The 22,035-nt window shown below is 40.1% G+C and overlaps 2 protein-coding genes, 1 long non-coding RNA gene and 4 other non-coding genes across 10 annotated transcripts in view; 5 read left to right on the top strand and 2 right to left on the bottom strand.

Annotated features, from left to right (window-relative positions):
• LOC148402723 (TOX high mobility group box family member 2-like) overlaps positions 1 to 2,257 on the top strand; it is a 79,546-nt gene extending 77,289 nt beyond the window's left edge. For all 3 annotated transcript variants that reach the window (XM_088356327.1, XM_088356333.1, XM_088356341.1), the window contains one exon: positions 645 to 2,257. In XM_088356327.1, coding sequence (XP_088212453.1) covers positions 645 to 687 — 43 coding nt within the window. In that variant the 3' untranslated portion in view covers positions 688 to 2,257. The remainder of the gene's footprint in view (positions 1 to 644) is intronic.
• A 2,597-nt stretch (positions 2,258 to 4,854) lies between these two features.
• On the bottom strand, positions 4,855 to 19,542 carry LOC148402725 (large neutral amino acids transporter small subunit 1-like). 2 transcript variants are annotated; one of them, XM_088366558.1, is made up of 12 exons: positions 19,448 to 19,530; positions 15,578 to 16,886; positions 14,334 to 14,852; positions 13,670 to 13,795; positions 12,288 to 12,393; positions 11,969 to 12,013; positions 11,193 to 11,316; positions 10,973 to 11,076; positions 10,657 to 10,753; positions 9,387 to 9,536; positions 8,447 to 8,621; positions 4,855 to 8,000 (listed from the first exon to the last, which is right to left on the bottom strand). In XM_088366558.1, exons 2-12 carry the CDS (start codon positions 15,639 to 15,641, stop codon positions 7,921 to 7,923), a joined length of 1,590 nt encoding a protein of 529 aa, XP_088222684.1. In that variant the 5' UTR covers positions 15,642 to 16,886; positions 19,448 to 19,530; the 3' UTR covers positions 4,855 to 7,920. The 2 variants fall into 2 exon arrangements, with proteins under 2 accessions (XP_088222684.1, XP_088222676.1); XM_088366550.1 differs by having other exon boundaries at positions 15,578 to 19,542.
• On the top strand, positions 9,139 to 14,999 carry LOC148402726 (uncharacterized). Its single transcript, XR_015855328.1, has 3 exons — positions 9,139 to 9,261; positions 9,345 to 9,569; positions 14,280 to 14,999. It is a non-coding gene; the product is annotated as an uncharacterized LOC148402726 (long non-coding RNA).
• LOC148402727 (Nuclear RNase P) lies at positions 17,042 to 17,347 on the top strand. The gene has a single exon (XR_015857340.1).
• LOC148402728 (RNase MRP) lies at positions 18,310 to 18,563 on the bottom strand. The gene has a single exon (XR_015857339.1).
• Positions 19,390 to 19,643, top strand: LOC148402729 (Nuclear RNase P). Its single transcript, XR_015857326.1, has one exon.
• Positions 19,644 to 21,341: 1,698 nt separating this feature from the next.
• Positions 21,342 to 21,619, top strand: LOC148402730 (Nuclear RNase P). The gene has a single exon (XR_015857327.1).
• The last annotated feature ends 416 nt before the right edge of the window (positions 21,620 to 22,035 follow it).

Raw genomic sequence — 22,035 nt, forward strand, 5'->3', positions numbered from 1 at the left:
GCAACTGGAATGTTTTGCCTCTCATCCAAACAGCTTTCACCAGTTTATGCTCAAAGACCAGATACTCCATTTCCACATCCTCTAAAGTAGAGGCATGCCCCAACCGAGAATGTTTTCACTCGTTTGCGATGCAAAAGAAAAGTCATATACAACAGTTGTTGAATTTGCCATTTGACATGTGACTGATTGTGTAGCAGTTCACCAGTTTTCGTTCAGTGACAGTGCAAATGTGAGTGTCTCTTTATGGTTTTTACCTGACATCAGTAGCAATATAAGCAGTACAGAAAAAGGTTGGCTGGATATAATGATGAGTTTTGTGACTGTGTTCCAAGCCTATGTGGAAAACCTTAGCAACCAGCCACAACAGTGTGACAATATGCGCAATATGATATTCCAATGTTATAAGTATACCTGTACGTATATTCAAATATACTTTACAATTTTACTGCAGCATAGTGCGAGCTGTGGCTAAATATTGTGACAGTATCTCAATGGCACTATAATAATTAATCTGTTCAGTGAATACCGCTAACATTGGTCATAATGTTGTACGCTTACTGTACTCCTGCAACATACAGTGATGTTCCCTCCATGTATGCATGGATGAGTAGTGAAAAATGAGCATTGCATCTGTTCTTCTTCAGCAGTGGAATGGGAGCTCGGGACAAGCCTCTCTACCTCACTTGAAGTTGAAAGACCTCCACACGTGTGACTCCAGGGAGATTTCCAACCTAAAATCATCAATATATCTGCTTCGACACCGTTTTGCTTTTTTCTTCTTCTTGGTCTTCTACCGGATTTTAAAAATCCCAAAGACTGCTCCAGCATCTTCACCTATTCGCCAAGCACTTAGATCAGCCACATGCCCGAGGCACTTTTTTCTCTCGCTCTCTGTCTCTCTCTTTCTCTCTTGCTCTCTCGCTTTCATGCTCTCTCTCATCAGTGAACTTTTCTTTTTTTTTTTTTTTTGCGGGGGCAGTGAGCTATGAGCTTCTGCCAGCATACTGGAGAGAAAGACAAAACAAATCTCATTTTGTTTTGAATTTTCCAGAGATGCTCTCCCTTTGCCTCCTCATCGGTGGAGTTGACATGCTCAGAGCATCCTCAAAGAGTAAGGCTCTCCAAATTAGTCGCCTCAACAAGGGGTGCATGTACTTCAGGACATTTTCAAGCTGGTCGCAAACACAAGATGTTTGCAAAACCCATCTTTGCTCCTAATGAAGGACTCTCTAATTTCCTTATTTGTCACAGAGATTGTAAATACCACCAAAAAACAGATCCTTCTTATGTGTGTATTTTCAGCAGCAGCCCCTTGCTGTCTTGAGTTTCTTTTCATTGAATTATGTGGTGAGGGAATACACACACTAAAAAAAAAAAGTGTTACAACCAAGAGAGGAGGAGGAGGAGACCCAAAAAAAAACAATTGCCATCTCCCTGCCGATCGTAGGTAGCGTTGACTCTCGTCACGTGACCTCAGGATGTTGCCGAAATACAGAGGTGGAAGATTTTAAACCCTTTTGATCCTCCTACACCTTCCTTTTTTCCTAACACCACTTGTACAGGTGAATTAAACAAAAAAAGAAGCTAAATGTGAAATGTTAACTAAAGAAAACAAACAGTGGGGTTTTGAAGTTTTGACTAGTTTTATTAGGTGTTTTAGAATTGTGTTCAACTCATCTTTATTATCTTTTGTGAAGAATTTTAAATAAGATTTTTTGGTTTTCACTGTAGCAGGATTTAAGAGGAACGGACATCGGGGTATATAATTCAATTTTTTGTATAAAGCCTGCCAAATGTACTTCTTTGTCACCCCAGAGACCCATTTTGTTTTGATGAATATTAGTTTTACAAAAAAGCTCATTATATATCATTTGGTTAGAAGGTTTCACATTGGTTTATGAATAATAAAGAAGTAACATGCTGGCTTTTTTCTTCAGGGTGTATTATTATTATTATTATTATTTTCATCACTATATTATAAACATGTGTTAGGTTTATAATAAATATAAATAAGTAACATGCTAGCTTTTTTCATCAGGGTGCATTATTATTATTATTATTATTATTATTATTATTATTATTATTATTATTATCATTATTACTACTAGTATTGTAATCATCATTATATCATAACACAGGTTTTAAAATTATTTTTCAGAAATTGTTGGTACAATACCACTGGACCAGCATTGGGTTCATTTTATGTCACAGATATTCCTTTGTTTTCTTTTTTGTCTGTAATAAAATGTCTAAAGTATTTGGGGCAACTCTGTTGGTGTCTTTGCATCCCAACATATACATTTCAAAAATTAGTGTACACAGCAACAGTTAGACTATGACCATTTTCTCAGTTGCTATGGTGCATTTCTTGAAAGGTTCTCAAAATTTGCCCAACAGTAAATGCAGTTCTTAAAACAATTTGTACAACTAACAAAATGTCACAGATCCCATGGATCTCTTGCAAATGTTTCTTTCTTTCTCATATTACTAAATTCATCTCTCAAAACCAAACATCTGTGTCATTGAACGTGTCAGTAAGTCTTTGTGTTACTGTTTAGGGATGAAGCTGTCAAGTAGTTTAGTCATGCCGTCAATATTACAGTGAGTTTTGCTTGGATGTTCTGATGTAAAAGTGTGGTTTAAGATGACTATTTTTCTGAATTGTAACTTACATCTTCGTGTTTGCGGAAGATTGTAAGAGTGGTCAGGATTCACACTCATGCTTTTACGGTTTGTCCTTCATTTTGATGACAAACCATCTCATAGTGATGCATATAGTGAGGAAATGACAGCACTAAGTAAAAAACAAAAAGCAAAAGTACAAGTAAAAAATAAAAAGCAAAAGTACAATGAACATAGCGCTGTCTACCTGGGGGAAATTGCATGTTTGTTTGGTTTAAGACGTTATCTTAACCAATATGACATAAGCAATTGATAATGTCGGAGACTCAAGACAGTTGTCCACAATAATATCTGTAAAACCATTTGCATTTTGTTCAGACAAATGAGATATTTATTTTTCAAGTGGACAAATGACACTATGACATGAAAATTGAACAAGTTATTTTGACAATCTCAATTCTGATCAAGAAATGTACCAAAGCGACTGAAGGAAATTGTTAGTCGATTCTTACTGGCGTGGATGTGTGAATGTTTTGTCCCATGGATTGTTAGCTATAGTAAGATGGTGTAGCATTTTTGATGCATTTTTGCTTCCAACCCATCAGAAATAATCAATATCATACCAAACAACGTTTCTCTGCCCACTGGTCATTTTTGTTTTTGATTAAAGTGAGATGATGAAACTCGTAGTTAATGCAGCCTTGCACAGCCTTTCACAGAACCACCTGAGGAGAAAAACATAAAACACTCACACACACATTGCCTTTTACTTTTGAATTTCACAGTTGGATTAAAAATCGAATAGAAATGTAATCTCTCTCGCTTGCTCGTTCTCGTGCTCCCTCTCTGTTGATGATGGACAGGCAGTGCCCCCTACAGTTGATTTGAAAATAACAAATAAATAAATAATATTTGAGAAAATCAAGACAAAAATGTAAATTGTAATCGTATAAGTAGATGTAATGCATTATTTTTATATTCCATTGTTTTTTTCACTTCTCTCGTAAATCATTTGCAACAGTTTTTCACGGGTTACAAAAAAGTGTCCCAAATATACTTAAAAGTGATATTCATGATTACAACTACTTTTCAATTTTTTTTATAGATGAAGTCGGATGTGCTTTAATGGCCAAAAAACAAAATGAGAAAGATAAAATGTTTTTATAGCGCACAGCATATTGTGAAATGACTCCACAAGGGCAGCAAAATTGTCACGTTCTTTTGTCGCCATCTACTGGTAAAATAGTGCGTAGCATGAAACGAAAATTTAATTGGCCTGAAAGTGCCGTGAAAAAAGTGTTTCCTTTAAAACCCATATCGCCACCTGCCGGCAAACCAATGCGTGGCGTATAAGGAATGGCTGGATTTAGTTTAGAATGCTTTGGCACGACCTGCTGGTGAAATGGGGGCTAAACAATAGATACACGCTGGACTGGTTGCCATTCACGCTCACCCAAATAACGTCCGGTGGAGTTCATGACTGGTGACGCACTGACTCCTCTGGAGTCGGAGAAGCTTAGTCTGTATCTCAATTTTTACCTATAAAAAAGATACATTTCTTTGAAGCACTATAATTTAATTCCCTTTGGACCAAACATAATGAATAAAATAGTTGTTTCAAAATAAAAATAGGTGCAAATGTATTAATTCAAGTATGGTTTCCTTGTAACAGTGCACTGGATATTATTGCACATTTTATTTTTCTCCTGATTATGCCAATGTTGTAATCGTGGAGTGTGATAATCGAAATTCTAGTTATATTTCTATTATTTGCACAGCTCTATCTGGCCTGTCCAAATGCTGTTATCACTGTTTTCTGCCCCAATCCCTTCCATGTTCACTAATATTCGTATTTGAAGTGCGGTGTATCTTCAATGCAGAAATTCCAGTTTTACATGCTGCTTTTCATTTGCTTGTATTAAATTATTGGCTCCTGCTACCAGTAACATACAAGCTTCAAACCTTTAACATTATAATTCATCAACTCTGATAATAGTCTTTGTTCATATAGAGAGAATATTGCCTGTCCTTTGACCTATCTTTCATATTGTAGTAGCACTGCTTCCATCAGCCACCATCAGACCCTTTCATTTCCGCCTCAGGCGGATATGACGACTTCGTGTGACGGCAGTAGACAGGCACAAACATGCAAGTAATAAGACAAGAAAGCTATTGTACCCTCCATATTTATATAGCTGCAATGTCTGTAAATGCTCAATAAAACACAAATGCTGAACAAAAATAGCTTTATTGTCACATGTACCTGCCATGGTCACTGCCACACAACAGTTGGACTGAAACTGACATAGCCATTTTCAATTACATTTGATGAAATAATCAAAGGCAGTTTTGATGGGGGTTGCTTGCAGAAACCTTTCAGTAGACAGTCAGTAATTTACAGGTTTTTTGGGGGGGTCATCCAATTTGCTTCACCCTTCTGTCTATTGTGTTTATTATTATCCAGGGTCCAAAAATGAAGGCTGGCAGTGTTTTTCTGTGTTCACATCAATGATCCACTTTCTTTTGTTTTGAACTAGATGAATATCTATGTTCAATGCTCATAAATATGCCTCGAATATCGGTCAGAAGTTCATTTATTTCAATATTTCAATTCAAAAAGTGAAAATCATAATGTATATTATTCAGATTTATTAAAACAAATATACAAAGGAATAAAAAAAAATCAGGCCATTTACAACCCTAATTTCCATCCATTTTCTATACCACTTATCCTCACTAGAATTAGAATTAGAGTGCTGGAGTCAGTATTTAAAATTACCTGAATTGTTTCTTATGCCATGTTTAATGATGGGGAAATGAAGCTTCAAAGTTGCTTCATGAATCAGTTGAATTTTTAAAGTTTTTTACTATTTTTAGATGGCACTCTGTTCAACTTTGCACTGAATCAGGCCATTTACAACCCTAATTTCCATCCATTTTCTATACCACTTATCCTCACTAGAATTAGAATTAGAGTGCTGGAGTCAAGCCCCTGGACTGGTCGTCAGTCAGTTTCAGTCTTAATTTCAGTATTTAAAATTACCTGAATTGTTTCTTATGCCATGTTTAATGATGGGGAAATGAAGCTTCAAAGTTGCTTCATGAATCAGTTGAATTTTTAAAGTTTTTTACTATTTTTAGATGGCAACTTTGCACTGAAAGCATACTAACTTGCCATCTTCTAACCCCCTTTCTGCGGAATAAAAAAAAAATCAAATAACTGGTTCATGAAGCAAATTTGAAGCTTCATTTTCATCACTAATGACAATTACAAATTAAAACTACTACAGTCGACTCCTGCATACTTGGTGTCGTACTATTCCAGTTTCTTGGTAAATTGGTAGATTTGAGGGTGTTTGTTAGCTGTAATCATATCATCAACAAAATCATGAAATATTTCATAGTACGTTGTGAATCTACCAAAGTTACACTTTTTGAATTAAACTACTGAAATAAACTAAACTTACCAATACATTTTATTTACTGAGCTGCACCTGTACTGTATTCTAACATTCAGCAGGCAACCATATGAGACTATGAGCAGAATGTTGTTTTCAAGCCACCTGGCTTTTCTTTGGGAGGTGGGCAAGAAAAACAAAAACATGTAATGAAAACCTGATCCCACTCGAGTCCATTGGGGCTCAGCTCAGTTGGGTTGCTCATCACACATGTAATGGTCCATGTGATTGAAAATACAAATACGACAGTGACACTGGCAACAGTATGTGCAGCCACTACAGACTGACAGTGATGCAAGTCTTTGTAAAGCCTTAGATCCTCTTATCCAGCATCATCACTTGGGATGGGCATAATTCATTGATTGATTGTGGCAAATTATTTTTTTCATTATTCCACCGCTCAGCTGTAACCATCCTTTTATTTATTTTCATAGCGTTTGTCCTCGTAGTATCAGGTAGGCTGGACTGGGGTTTGGGTCCAACCTGGACTGGTTGCCAGTCAATCACATACAGACAAACAACCGTGAACACTCACAATCGCTCCTATGGACAATTTAGAGCAGTGGTTCTTAACCTGGGTTCGATTGAAGCCTAGGGGTTCAGTGAGTCGGTCTCAGGGGTTCGGAAGAGCCTCCACTGCAGAGGTCGGAACACACCTGATTTATTGTGTAATTTTGTGACGGCGCACATTTGAACTGGTCTCGCAAAGTCACACTGATTTGCAGGTATATAATTTGTTTTGAGTACATGCATTGTGTTGGTTATGTTCTTTGAGCAAGGGGATGTTCATGCATGGATCATTTTGTGCACCAGTAATAAACATTGATGTCTAGAATTTGAAAAAAAAATTTTTTTTTTCATTAAAGAGGGGTTTGGTGAATGCACATATAAAACTGGTGGGGTTCAGTACCTCCAATAAGGTTAAGAACCACTGTCTTCACTGAACCTAACAAAAAGCCATCTCAGGAACATAAAAAAAAAAGTAAACTATATGCTTTTTTCCATTTCATTTAGATGCCCATCCCTAGTGGTTTTGCCCTTTTCAAGAGAACCTTACAGTGAAGAAAGATAGCACAACATCAGCACACAAGCACACACATTTCATTTCACTGTATAGTTTGTGCTTCATGTACAAATGGATACAAAACTAAAAATATGGAAACGTATCATCACATAAATTATATTAGTAACGTTTAATTGTTGTCTAAGGGGTTTCTTTATGATTCTGATTAGTTGTATTATTCTATTCATACTAAGACTTTTTTGCGTGTTTTTAGTTTATCTAAAGAAAACATTCTGAACTAAATTATATTAGTAATGTTTACTTGTCGGCTAAGGGCTTTCTTTATGATTCTGATTAGTTGTATTATTCTATTCATACGACTTTTTTGTGTGCTTTTAGTTTATCTAAAGAAAACATTCTGAACATGCTGTCATAAAAATGTTGTAGAAGGCCATATTAAAATGTTCAAGCGCTGTAGCGTTACAAACATAGCTGACACGGCTACAGTTGGCCATCATTTTACGGAGAAGAGAGATAAAATACTGTTTTTCGCCTTCATTTTGTGGCAGTTGTACTAAATTTGTGTGAGAGCAGCAACACTGAAACATACCCGGATACATTTTTAGGCCACTACAATGAATACAATTAGTGATGCGCATTTGAAGCAAGTTGTTTTAGCCGACACACACTTGGACCTCAAGTGATACATTCATGTAAACCCTCCTTGACCATGATTGCAAAGCTCTACAACAACAAAAAGCCAACTGCCACATAAATTACAAATGTTCAAGTAAACAAAATGTTGAGCCATGGGCTGTTGAGAGCCCTCATTCGGCATTACTCAGGTGCCTCAGATTCATCGCGCTTCTCCTCGGGGACGGCCAGGAATATCTTCTGACAAAACATCGTGAATATTTCTGAGGAGGGACAGCACATGGTTGTCATGAGTAAATAAGCTATAAGAAACTTTGGGATTGCTAAGTGCAAATAAGATGACTCATTGTCACACAGCATTGAAATATTGCGTATTCTTTTTCAAAGAGCTGTCACAGTCAGTTCCTAGAAAAATATTTTAGTTCTCTATGAAACTTTGCCTCCCTTAGCAAGCGGAGGAAGTTCATTTTCATTGTGTTTCTAAACATATCATGGAATGCTTCATTGCATTTCATCCTGATCTTAAAACGCATATTGTGTTCATCTGAACTACATTGTTAGTAGACGACACTCCGTGTTTGATGGTACCAATCTCCAAACCAAGTGAAATCTTCCCACAATCTCATAACAAAGTGTCACCGATGCCTCCCAACTTAGGGCTGGACAAATCTCATTGTTTTCATTTGATTCCAAAACAATACCAACTCACCAAGCATCTTCTTGACCACACGTGGCTTCTTCCACTTGTAGCCCAGCAGGTAGGCCGGGATCCCCGTGAGAATGATGCCGCAGCCTATCAGGCACTCGATGGGGGCTGCCCAGAAGGAAACGATGATCATGAAGATGCAGCCCAGGACAAAAGTCACAGGGATAAAGAGCCAGATCTGTGCCAAGGGAACAAAAACACGTAAAGCCACTTGTTATGACCAAAAAAGCAAGTTGTTTGAATTAAACAGTAACATGGCTCTCAGCAATCCCGCCATTTCAATGTCATTTTGCCTTCATGTGTGGTGGGCCTGAGGCGGCACGGCTGAATAGTAGTTGGCACGCCATTTCAAATATGATTAGAGATGTTTGATGGATCAAATAGCCCTGCTCTATCGTGAATTTTACTACATTACTGTTGAAAGTTTTAAAAGTAAAATTTCCTACTTAACCGGTTCTCATTAAAAGGCCACATTACTTGTTTTGATTATCAATTGACTGCATTATCCCAATGTTAGAAGTTTTTGTTTTTAATCAATGAAAAAAAATATATTGAGTGGCTTGGTCATCAACAGTTCCCTCGCAAACAAGAGGACAAATGCACAACTCATTTCATGAAAAAATAGCCTGAAAGACAATTTGTCTGTGAGCAAAGATGAAAGTCAGCACACAAACAAAGAGACAATACAAGCTAAAGGCAACTTGTAGCAAATATGCGGTCATTAAGAGAAGAAAGCACTAGCCAGAGCACAAGTATTTGACAACCTCGTACAAACACAGAGATGAGTGAACTATATTTATTCATATCACTGCAGGAAGGTTAGATTTAAAGCATGGCGTATTTTGACCTGGTTTTAAACAAGTTGACTTCTCGGTTTTCATGTCACTCTGTCTGTTTGAAGTCTAGATGTGTCAAGTTGAGAGCGCTCTCACAACCACCGTACCTTTATTGGCCTTCTGAGGTCAGGCTTTCTAAATCGGAGCCAGAGCATCCCAGCGATGGCCATGCCGACACAAAGCCAAGTGAAGAAGCTGAACAGGTTGATGACAGAAAAGATGTCCTGGGATATGGCGTAAAACATGGAGAGCAGACACTGGGAGTAGAGACAAAACATGGATAAGATCAGGTTAGTCTTGTAAAATTGGACATAAGGAAGTGATTTTTTTTTTTTTTCTGTTTGGTTTGTTTGTTTGTCACACTGTCACAACTGCTCATCATCATAGAATTGTTATTGCTAATACAACTACTGCATCCGTATCCCTGCTGCAATTCCTCCATTCAGTCCTTCTCTCTACTGTCCCTGTCCTCGACCAGTCTATCTCAACTCAAGCTTTCGAGGCAGATGGCTGCCCCATACTGAGGCTTGATTCTTTTCAAGGTTTCTTTATTTAAGGGAGTTTTTCCTCTTCACGCTGTTGCCCTGTGCTTGCTCAAGCAGGCTTCGTTTGGACTCTTACTGTGTGGGGTGCATGGTTCTGACCTGCACCGCGCCTGAAGCCCCTTGAGAAAGTCCCTGTTGTGCATATACACTTAAAGCTTTTATTTCAGAGTTAGATTGACAGAAGTGTATGTACAGTCACACATGATGACACTCAAATTGGGTGATATAGTTATAGCTTGCAGACTTTTAGGGCATTTAAGTAAAAACTGCATACAACAGGATCAGGGGGAATGATTCATATAGGTATGGAATAATTACTAACTTGTATAAAATAGTGAAACATTTTATATTTCAGAACAAATCTGACGAATCCAAAGAAACTAATTTCACTCATTGGCCTGCCAAAGGAATTATGTTTAGAACTACCACTTATAGCGGCAGATAAATAGGGCAGTTTGGGGGGAGCGGACAGCAAGGCTCTACCACCTTTTATTTTTTTATTTTATGTAAAGGCAGTAAGTAAAAGGCAGTAAGCAAACCACAGTGACTTGACAGGACAATCACATGACGTCATATCCACAAATACATTAGAGCCCAGTCATTCATTGAGACTCTGGAAGTGTCTATTTTGTACTAAAATGAACAGAGCCAGTGCAGTGACAACAGAACGAGGGTCCCGTGGCTAAACCTACATCTTGACGATGTGTGTATGTTTCCAGAGCAGGTGTTTGGCCTTTACCCTTCGACCTTTCCATGGGCCAAATTCCACATAATTGGGATTGTTATGACTTGAAAAGCACATAAGCAGTGCTGTTATCCTAGCTGTTCTTACTGTGAAGATGAGGGATGGCACCGGTGTGAAAAGGTCTGTGTGGACCAGTCCCAGAGCGGCAGGAAGCTGACCCTCACGGGCTCCAGCATAGAACAAACTGGAACAAATGGTATGGGTTACATTTATTTATTTTCTAACATGATCCGTTGGGCCTATATCAAGTGTGCTAGCACTAACAGTCAGGCAGTTGATAGAAGCATTTGATTGCACATCACATTAAGTTTTGGGCACTTTCAGACAACTTTCCATGAAGGCTTTACTCTCAAATAATACCAACAATAATACCAATGAATTCAAAAGCACATTTTCATTTTACCGTGCTGAAGTAAACAGGGATCCATTTACGGCTCCAAAACAAGACAGCCCCACAAACACTGGAATGAGCCAAGACATGACACCTAGATGGTACTCTCCAAAGCTCTGCATACAGCCACAGCCCACAGGTTATATTTTTAAAATAACAAGGCAACACGCCGACAGCAGTTATGTGAATTCAGGGCAACGAGGCAACAGTTATTGTATGGGCAAGAACTCACCACGGCGACTGCTTCCGACTCAACCATGTCTTGAGGGGAAATGGTTGTGAAGTAGGCCAAGTTGGTCAGGATGTAGACAACCGTGACAATGGGCATGGAGATGATGATTGACAGGGGCAGGTTTCTAGGTTGAAGAAGAGACAGTGTTCATATCTTAACAGCACACACGGAAAAAAACTGTCATTTATGAGAACAAGAAGGTGCAATCCTGCATCGAGTAAAGTTATTATAGTCTGAGAAAAAGTCAGATAGTTGAAGAAAAGTCCAAATATTGTGAGAATAAAATCAGAAATCAGAAAGAATGTATATTGTAACATAAGAAAACAAAAAAGGTTATCAAGATGGGTGTGATGGGTTTTTGTTTTTTTTTATATTGTAAAAAAATCCAGTTCTTGCATAAAGGGCATAATAAACCTGAATTTACACATTTGTAATCTGAGAAAAAAAGTTGTTTTTTAAAAGAGTCAGTTTGCTCTGGAAAGTCAATATTTCTTTAGAACACAGTTAAAGGATGAGGAAATAATGTCAGATTCTTTTCATGAACGTCCTAATCTTATTTTATGATAATTAAGCAGTAACAAGATAAGAAATGCCAATTTTTCATGTACATTTGACATTAAGTATAATATTTTGTTTGTTTATGCAACAATTTACATTGTGCATCATGCAGATAAGAAATGACAAGCATGCTTTTTCAGCTCTAAGTGAAGTCATGCTATTGGCAAATACTAACAGGAAAACCCTCCTCAAAACAACCTCCATCACATTTAAGTCACCTCTCTGGATTGATCATCTCCTCGGTTACGTAATTCAGGTAATTCCTGAGAAGACAACAAAGAAAACACATTCTTTTCAATTTAAAGCATTAATTTTTTTTTTTTTGATGCTCGAATTTGATGGAAGGTTAACTAAACGTTCATTGTTTTGTGTAATCCATAAAACTAAAAGTATCGATCAGAGCTGGTCACCATTCTCTTTGTACAGATAGATTCGTGCAGGTGCACCGAACACTGTGGCCAGTGAATGCACACAGGCAAGACACTAAGTGGAACTGTTTCCATTTCTAATCAGTAATTCTGTTACAAAATGACTCACCAGCCTCCAAAAGCAAACAAACCACTGTACAGGGCCAAGACTATATTGTCAACACCCATTTTGCTGCCTTCAAAGGCGTTTTCGGGCATCAGGTAGGGAACATCACCTGCACACACACACGTACGCACACACACACAGAAGATGAAGATGTTTGTATTTGATTCAGTGTGAATCTCCATTAAGGGTTATACAGACTAATCATCTCGTAGATACTGTACATTAAATATTCTCTTCATCCTGTGACGGATGATAGATTGCCGATTCTTATGTGGGCATCTCATTTTGTGAGCCATCTGTTGGTGTGTGCCCATTGTGGTTATCACTAAGCCTAAAGCATACACAATGTAAAGGCAATACGTGTACGTTTGGTTCCAATTCCCGCCTAAACCTCCCTGCTTCAGATGGTAATGAGGACGACAGCGCACGTGCATGACCATCACATTCTGTCCTTTCTTTTGGGTTCTCTGAAAGGCCTCAGTGTGTGCATGCGACAGCAGCCGACAAGCTTCGCTAAGTTGTCACCATAGCAACACAGTGTAGAGCACATTACTTGTGGGTGTGGCCTTGGAAATAAGGGCGAGCGAGGAGCAGATGTAGTGAGGCCAGAGTGGCGCCCATACTGTTTGCCTGCCTTGTGCCGTGTATTATTCTTTTGTGAATGGGGCTCCAGTGGATATGACTTAATATTACCAAAATAGTAGTTATAAATGACATATTCACTCCACAGGAAAAAGTTTTATACTTAATACTCAACTTCATTTTATCTCTTGGAGACAATAGACGTAGCCATGGAGAAGTCAACATTTGCTCTGTTGACATTAATGGCGCCTTGTTTTTAAGCATGGTTCATTGTTAAAGTTATATGTCATCCTTTTTGCAACCAGCACTTATAAATAAAATGAGACTTGCTCTGACATAAGCGATTAACTGCTCATTCATTGCTCAGTCATTCAATCGTGAATTCAGCACTGCTCATCCAAGCAGCACTCATCACCATGCACATGAGCACACGCTGACTCGTGGCTGTGGTCAAACGAGATTAGTCCCCATCATGGCCTTGCATCATCATCACTGTCCGCCTTCCTTCTACTTTCACAAAAATATGTATTTTAGGTCTCTATACTTCCTGCTTAGTACAATACGGGGACAATCATGGTAAAAGCAGCAACACAGTGTACACAAGAAATTGAGTAACAGGCAGTCTTCCTACAAACTTTTTTTTATTAATTTTATTGGTAGTTGTCTTCTTTGTAAACTGCACTTGCATTAATGGTTAAGCATGATATAATTCTCCTATTAAATGTTACTTTAAATAGTCAAATCTGTGTTCTGCTATACCTGTAAATAATGTGACTAAGGCTAATTGTTGTTCTGGGACTCACCTCTGAAGATTTGTATGAAGCCAAAGAGAATGATGATTATCAATGCGAGCAGCTTGGAGATAGTGAACAAGTCTTGGACCTTGGTGGCGGCTCTCACACTGATGCAGTTGACAAAGGTCAGAGCGGCTGCAAGAGGTGGAGAAGCGATGAGAGACCGTCGATGCTACAGTTACAACTAGTTATAACATGCTTCTATTGAGTTTTTATTTCACTTTTTACTTGACTCCCTATATTTATAGTACTTCCTACCCCTTACTTTGAAAAATAGGCAGCTGTGGTTGAGCTCTTAAATGATAAAGCTCTTGAGGTCTTATAAGGCAGAAAAACAATCTGACAAACAAAACGGACTAATACGATACATACGCAAAATCAATTTTTTTTTTCTTCAGTCATTATCATTAGATCATTTTGTATTTTTTCTCCTTCACTTCATAACATAAGTAGAACGTTAAATGGCATACTGCAGAAAGGTGTTTTTTTTACTTTGCCATATTATTCAAATAGCTATTGTTAATCTATGGTGGGGATGAATGAGGGCAGAAATATATATATATATATATATTTACTTTTACTTACTCTTACTTCTACTTAACCAGCCTTTTTTACACAGGTATTGAACAGTGTGTGAGTACTCTTGCTTCCCTATGCTTGCTAAAGTACTCACTGAGACAGAGGCAGGCGATGAGCTTGGCTGCACTGTCGGGCACACTACAGCTGGGGTAGATGGGTTTAAGGAGGTACGTGGCAAACACCAGCGACACCACATACTGCGATGATGGCCGGATGATTAGCATCTCCACCCACAGTTTAAGGAAGGCGGCCAGCTCGCCGTACACCTCCAGGATGTAAGTGTAGTCGCCGCCGGACTTGGTGATGGTGGTGCCAAGCTCGGCGTAGCAAAGCGCCCCCATGGTGGAGATCACCCCGCAGACGGACCAGATGATCAAAGAGAGTCCGGCCGAGCCTGTTTCTTTCACAACGCCCGTTGGCGTGACAAAGATGCCCGAGCCGATGATGGTGCCAATGATCATGCCCACGCCGTTGAAGAGTGTGATGCTGCGCTTGAGTTCAATCTTCTGCCCTTTGCCAGCCGGTGGGTCGGATGGGCTTGAGGGGGCAGCGCCCATGGGGGTGGACGGAGAAACTTTTTCAATGATCTCGCCACCTTGGGCTGGGTCTGCTTCTGGTTATGTGAAAATATGAAGAACCAAGATTAGAAGATGGTACCAACTACCTTGACTAGCAAAAGCATTAGTAACAAGGGCAGGGGACAGATGATACTGTTTTTTTTCTTTCTAATCTGTATTTCATACTTCATACAGAGCAGAGATTCCATTGGAGGTATACAATAGTAGTTCTATATAAAAAGCTTTTTGGGGTGATTTTTACTAGGCACTGCTATGTGCCTTGTAACAGAAAGACCTACAGTACTTCCCACGTTATATAAACCTAAATTTAATGTTGTTTGCTTGCTCTGTGTTAAATGTCCAACATCACACATTTGTTCATATAAGTACTGTGCGTAAAAATTGGGAAGACCTGTATGATCTGCCATCTCTTTAAGAATCATCTTGTGAAGAAACATGGAATAGTTGTGACCCAACTAATGGCCCTCACAAATGATTCAAAGCATCTTTTGTGCACATATTTACAGATCGAGAAACAACACTGGTCATCATATAAATATTGTGTGTATTAAAAGGAGCTCAGAGGAGGAACAAAGTGGAGTTCAGTTGAATGCAAATGAAGCACACGTTTGCACACAGCATTCACCTGTCACCTCAAATATCCACATACCTCCCTGAGGCAAAAACCTCCCCTTGCAACATTGCGTCAGCTCGCATGTATTAATGCAGCCCTGCGCCGTATGAAGGAGTGTATTTTGTGTTATGGTGTGTGTGTATTTACCTCCCATCTTCTCCTTGGCAACGCTTTCCCGGCTGCTCCGTAATTTCAGCTCTGGCTCGGCCATTATTTCTTCTTAATATGGTCCCCTTGTTTTATATTGATGCCCTTTCGTTCTTTCTTGCTTTGGCGTCCTCTTCCGCCTCCTGTCTGGCTTTCCTCCCTCTCTGTCACATATACGCCTACAAACACACGCTCTCCACAGTGCTCGCTCCCTCCCTTGTTTGTTGTCGCTCACTCATGTGAACACACAGTGCACATCACCCTAGCTAACTAGACTCCATCTGACCCTGATCCTCTCTGCGTCTCCCTCTTTCACCCGCCTGCACTCCACCTTGTGATGCTGCGGTAGCACACAATCCCACTAAATGTTGGGGGAGGGCATGGATATTGAGGGTGGGGGTAGGTTGGGTGTGTGGAGCGGGGTTACTAGCAGGCACGTGACGCTTTAATCTATTTGTGCTCGATAATCCAGACGCTCGCAGTTTATGTGTGTGTGAGTGTGTGTGTGTGCGTGCGTGCGTGCGTGCGTGCGTGCGTGTGTGTGTGTGTGTGTGTGTGTGCGTGCGTGCATGCGTGTTACAGCCACACCTTTGCTGCCTTGCATCTTTGCAGATTCAAACCTTGAATATGCATGTCATCTCTTTTTCATATTTTGTCTTGTGCTCTTGTTTTATCTTTGGTTTCACACGTCAGGCGACTTACTGGGAAAACCTGGGACCCTTGGGATTGTATTTATTGTATACATGTGGAAATGTGTGTTGGTATAACAAAAAAGTTGTTGGATCTTAGTGTCCCTGAATTTTGAGGAAAGTAGAATTCCTTTAAAACTCAACTTTTGATATAATCTGAAAGAACAACAGTAAAATAAATGAGTAAAGTAAAATAACTACATACGAAATTAATAGTATATATGGTAAATAAATAATTGTAACTAAATAATAATCTATCCATCTATTACATTGTCATGTCACAGGAATTTGTTTATGCATTTTTCCAGCAGACATAAAGAAGGCTTGTTTTTACGAGTATTATTTCTTGGAATGCCATATTCCTAAATTAAATTTCAACTTTTATTACCTTTCATTTAAAGTTTACTATAGTATCAGTTTGAGAACATGAATGTCTAATGTGAAAATTCTACAAGGGATATTTGAATATATTGTATTATTATTATTATTATTATTATTATTATTATTATGTCTTTAAACTCATGGGATAGAAGGGGAATTGTGAATTCCCAGCATGCACTTTGTCATTCATGACTCCATCGTTTGTACGAATTTCAGCTGGAAAAACATGACACACGGACCTAAAAGGAGAAACAAGCAAGAAAAAATGATTTTCAATCACAAGAATGATAAATATATACACGACGAAGTCTCATGCGACCATGATGACACCGTTGCTGAAATGTATTGCGCCACACGCCTGTCATATACTCATGCGGATAGCTATGACACTTCCGTGGGAGGAAGCTCATTGTAGAGGTCACGTGCTGAGTGCTCGTCACTCCACCAATCACCTCGGGGAAGGTCTGAGATAAGAGCCAATCGTCGTCCTTGCAGGGCGTCACCTGATGCGGGTGAGCGAGTCACCAGAAATTAATGGTCACCGTGCGATCTAGCAGGAGAAGCTAGAGGGCGCTCTTACGCAGCGTATCTAGTGGATGTGTCGCACGCTTGGCTTGGAACGTCTCGCGGCTGGCATATGAGTTCGATGGATGAGGTGGAGCACGACTCCAGAACCCAATTCAGACTACTCTCCTCCCACTTTTGTGTTTTAATGTTCATTTATCACAGGTTTTCACAAAGTGCTTCAAGTAGATTGAATACATAATTAAACTCAATCACTTTCGAGTTCACATTACGAAAACAAATCAAAGAAATCCAATGATATGTTATCAAATATTTTGTCAATGCCGGTCCGAACTGGCTTTCCATGAAAGTTTTTAATAGCTCTTAAACATATGGCATCTCAACTTTATTTCATGTTGAGGACAGTAAGTAAAGGGCATGTCACAAGGGTTCATTCTACTTTTTCTTTGGATTGTTTTATATTGTGTGTTCAACGTTGTCCACTGCATCCATTGCAGATTGGTCATCCTGGAAGGCGCATCCTACCATCCCTTCTCAAGGTTTCTTATTTTTCCCCAGTTAGGGTTTTGTGAGTTTTTCCTTGCCCTCCTAGGTGTTAAGATCAGGGGATGTTGAGAATAATTGTGAATTTTGGCCATGTGAAGCCTTCTGAGACTTGACTGTGATTAAGGGCTATATAAGTAAACTTGACAAGGGTGTTTCTATTTACTCCAACACCAGGAACCTTGCTTGGGCAAGAAGAAGCATGTAGTAACCCCCCTCCTCTCCCCAAAAACCAGGACATTATTATTGGCTAACAGTTAGCAGGATATATTTACTAAATTAACAGTTATGGTAAAGGGAGGGGGGTCATACCTGTGTAAGTATATACTATAAGTATATCCTATATACTGCTTTTTGATCATTAAAAACTATCTTAAAATGCTTATTGTTTTCAAGTTCAAAATAAATGTTGAAAACAAAGCAAATTTGTATTTGTGTCTAGTAAATGATTGCTAAGTTGTAATAATAAACCTCGCTTATGAGGATAAGATGTGTTTTTAATTTCCATTCGACACTCCTTTACTCACTTTTTATTCATTTTTGTACGGCTCATTTTAAAAAATTATATTGAGCACATTCATAATGAAAAAAACGAGCATTCAGAGATTAAGCCCCGTTGAGTCAATGCGTTTAGCAATCCTGCATTCCTGTTATAGGGTGACAATGACTGTACGTCAACGCCAAGCTCGGTTCCATGTGAACGTCTTCGCTCAAGGTGGCCGGTCGTACCGTCAGCCGCTCTACGCGGTGCACTTTCTGCTCTGTGTCCGGGGACTTTCCCCTGAGCAATTGAGTGAGAAACCAATGTTCCCTGCCTGTAGCTCAGAGTGCAAGCCTTCCAAATGCCCGGATGACTATACAGCGGAACGGCCGGTACAAATAGAAAGACAATCGCATAGCAACTTTACTTGCGGTGTTGTAAGTAAATCTGGACTATGTGCGTGATGTCATATAGGAGGTAACAAACCACGTTTACACAGACTTTGATTGCTCTAAATCACGTCGAGTGGTTTTTTTTTAAGATGTAGTAAAGGCTGAGGCTGATAGGCATTGTGGGAAATGCGACAACCAGACCGATAACCAATCCTTTTCGGTTTCCGTGATGTTTGCCACCATATAACATATGGACATCACAGTACAGTATACAGTCCCGGACAGAGATACAACTGAGTACACTACAACACCTCATTGAACGTGATGGCGTGGAGTAGAAATATACACAAACCTCGCGTTGACCGCATAGTCAAGTTGCTTCGATACGGCAGTGTGACCGCCATATTGGAGGTGACAAATCCAGACACACAAATGGATGTGAGCTCTATTTGATACATTGTGCACAATTTTACACGACGCTCGAAGCAAAATAGCTTGAAGCTAAATAACACTGGTGCACCCTGTTTTAATAAAACGTGACCAACTTCATATCGATACCACTCAGCAATTTTCATATTATTCACGTCTGAAGCAACAGTTAGTTATGTAGTTACATTTGACTGTAAACTTGTCACTAGCTGCTTTCTTTTTTTGTCAATTTAATCCGCTAGATTATCAGAAAGTGAGATTGAAATGTTTTCTCTAAAATGATGCAACACCTGACTGAAAGTACGACACCGTTACCGAGAAATATTGCGATTTTTGTGTGTGATAAATTCGTAGTGACTGAAGCTCTTCCCCGTGGGAGGAAGCTCATTGTAGAGGTCACGTACAGAGTGCACGTCACTCCACTACTCACCTCAGGGAAGGTCTGATACAACAGCCGACTTGCCGACCTCGCAGAGCGTCACCTGAAGCGGGTGAGCGAGTCACCTAGTGTTGGCTCGTGAGTGATAGTGTTGGCTCGTAAGTGAACGATGGGTTCAGAAGAACTAATCTTTTCAGTGAACGAATCACTTCCTAAAGTGATTCGATCTTTTTTCAGTTCATATGACTTCAACCAGTAGGTGTCAGTAATGCCCATTGAAGCTGGTGCCACCTTGCCGTAAAACAAAACGAAGAACAAAATGACGTAACTTCCGAGTCGTGAATTGCATTTCCCGTTCACCAACGAACGAATATGTGAGTGAACGAATAGTTGGGAGTTCGCCCAACCAGTCCACATGTGTTTTGTGGACTTGGAGAAGGCGTTCGACCATGTCCCTCGGGAGGTTCTGTGGAGGGTGCTTCGGGAGTACGGGGTGCCGAGCCAACTGATAAGGGCGGTTCGGTCCCTGTATCACCGATGCCAGAGTCTGGTCCGCATTTCCGGCAGTAAGTCGTATTCGTTCCCAGTGAGGGTTGGACTCCGCCAAGGCTGCCCTTTGTCACCGATTCTGTTCATAGTTTTTATGGACAGAATTTCTAGGCGCAGCCGAGGTGTTGAGGGGGTCCGGTTTGGGGACCTCGGCATCGCGTCTCTGCTTTTTGCAGATGACGTGGTGCTGTTGGCTTCTTCAGGCCGTGATCTCCAGCTCTCGCTGGAACGGTTCGCAGCCGAGTGTGAAGCGGTCGGGATGAAGGTCAGCACCTCCAAATCCGAGTCCATGGTCCTCGATTGGAAAAGGGTGGAATGCCCTCTCCGGATCGGGGATGAGATCCTGCTCCAAGTGGAGGAGTTCAAGTATCTTGGAGTCTTGTTCACGAGTGAGATCGACAGGCGGATCGGTGCAGCGTCGGCAGTAATGCGGACCCTGTACCGGTCCGTTGTGGTGAAGAGAGAGCTGAGCCAAAAGGCAAAGCTCTCAATTTACCGGTCGATTTACGCTCCTACCCTCACCTATGGTCACGAGCTATGGGTCGTGACCGAAAGAACGAGATCTCGGATACAAGCGGCCGAAATGAGTTTTCTCCGCAGGATGTCCGGGCTCTCCCTTAGAGATAGGGTGAGAAGCGCGGTCATCCGGGAGAGACTCGGAGGAGAGTCGCTACTCCTCCAGGTTGAGAGGAGCCAGATGAGGTGGCTCGGGCATCTTATCAGGATGCCTCCTGGACGCCTCCCTGGGGAGGTGTTCCGGGCATGTCCCACCGGTAGGAGACCCCGGGGATGAACCAGGACGCGCTGGAGAGACTATGTCTCTCAAGCTGGCCTGGGAACGCCTTGGGATCCCCCGGGATGAGCTGGATGAAGTGGCTGGGGAGAGGGAAGTCTGGGAGTCCCTCCTAAAGCTGCTGCCCCCGCGACCCGACCCCGGATAAGCGGAAGAAGATGGATGGATGGATGGAAGATTTAGGTCATTTTCACGTTCTCCAGGAGCTAAAACTTCTCACGCAGCGAGCGATAGATGGAGGAGCGACTTTACGACTCCGTGACATATTTTCCCGTTCACGAACGAGAGGAGTCAGTGACGCAACTTCCCGTTCACGACCGGGCGAGAGACTGTTTCCAAAGGATCAGTGTGTAAGTGTTGTATTATGAAATGTGTGAATTACCCGACCCGATTATTATTATGATATATGATTTAAAAAATTTGGGGGGGGGGGGTGTATTGTTTGATGTATATGTTGTTCCCACGGGATGTTGTAATATAGAGTAAAATGTGTGCGTTGCCGTTGTCAACATTACCGTGTTTTCTTGATTGTTTTTTGTCTGGTGTATTGCTTAGTTGTGTGTTATTGAAGTTAAAAAAAAAAAAGAAAAAAAACTGATCAGTGTGGGGGGGACGATTCGTTGAACAATTCGTTTGAACGAATCTTCCGAGTGAACTGATTCTAAAGATTCAGTTCACTTAAAAGAACTGAAATGCACATCACTAGAGCCACCAGAAAACACGGGTCACTGTGCAGTTATAGCAAGCGAAGCTTGAAGGCGTTCCTGCTCCAAGTGGATGCGACGCACGCTCGACTTGGAGCGACTCAAGGCTGGCATATGAGCTCGATGGATGAGGTGGAGCACGACTCCAGAACCTAATTCAGACTACTCTCCTCCCACTTTTACTACTGTACTTGTTAATGTCTTGCAAATTGGTCTATATTAGGCTATAGATCCAAATGTTTCCATTATTTTGTTCATTTCATCTTAAAGTAAAATACCTATCTACCCTTGTGCATATCAACCTCTAAATGTACATCGTGAGAATTGTTTTATGTTTGTTTATTTTCTTCACCCAAATTATTCATAATCTGTGAAATTAGCATTCCTTTTTTTCCAGTTGTCTTTTAAAAGCAATGTGTCACATTTGACATAAGCCTTCTTATTAGATTATTATTATTATTATTATTATTATTATTATTATTATTATTATTATTATCATTATTATTATTATTATTATATTATGAATAACAGTATGCGTGTGGCTTATACATTTGACCCTTTTAATGCAGTATTTCTATACTGCTGCATTGTCC

The sequence above is a fragment of the Syngnathus floridae genome, chromosome 2, assembly GCF_059516105.1.
Source record: "Syngnathus floridae isolate MCC-2025c chromosome 2, RoL_Sflo_1.0, whole genome shotgun sequence".
Taxonomy (NCBI): Eukaryota; Metazoa; Chordata; class Actinopteri; order Syngnathiformes; family Syngnathidae; genus Syngnathus; species Syngnathus floridae.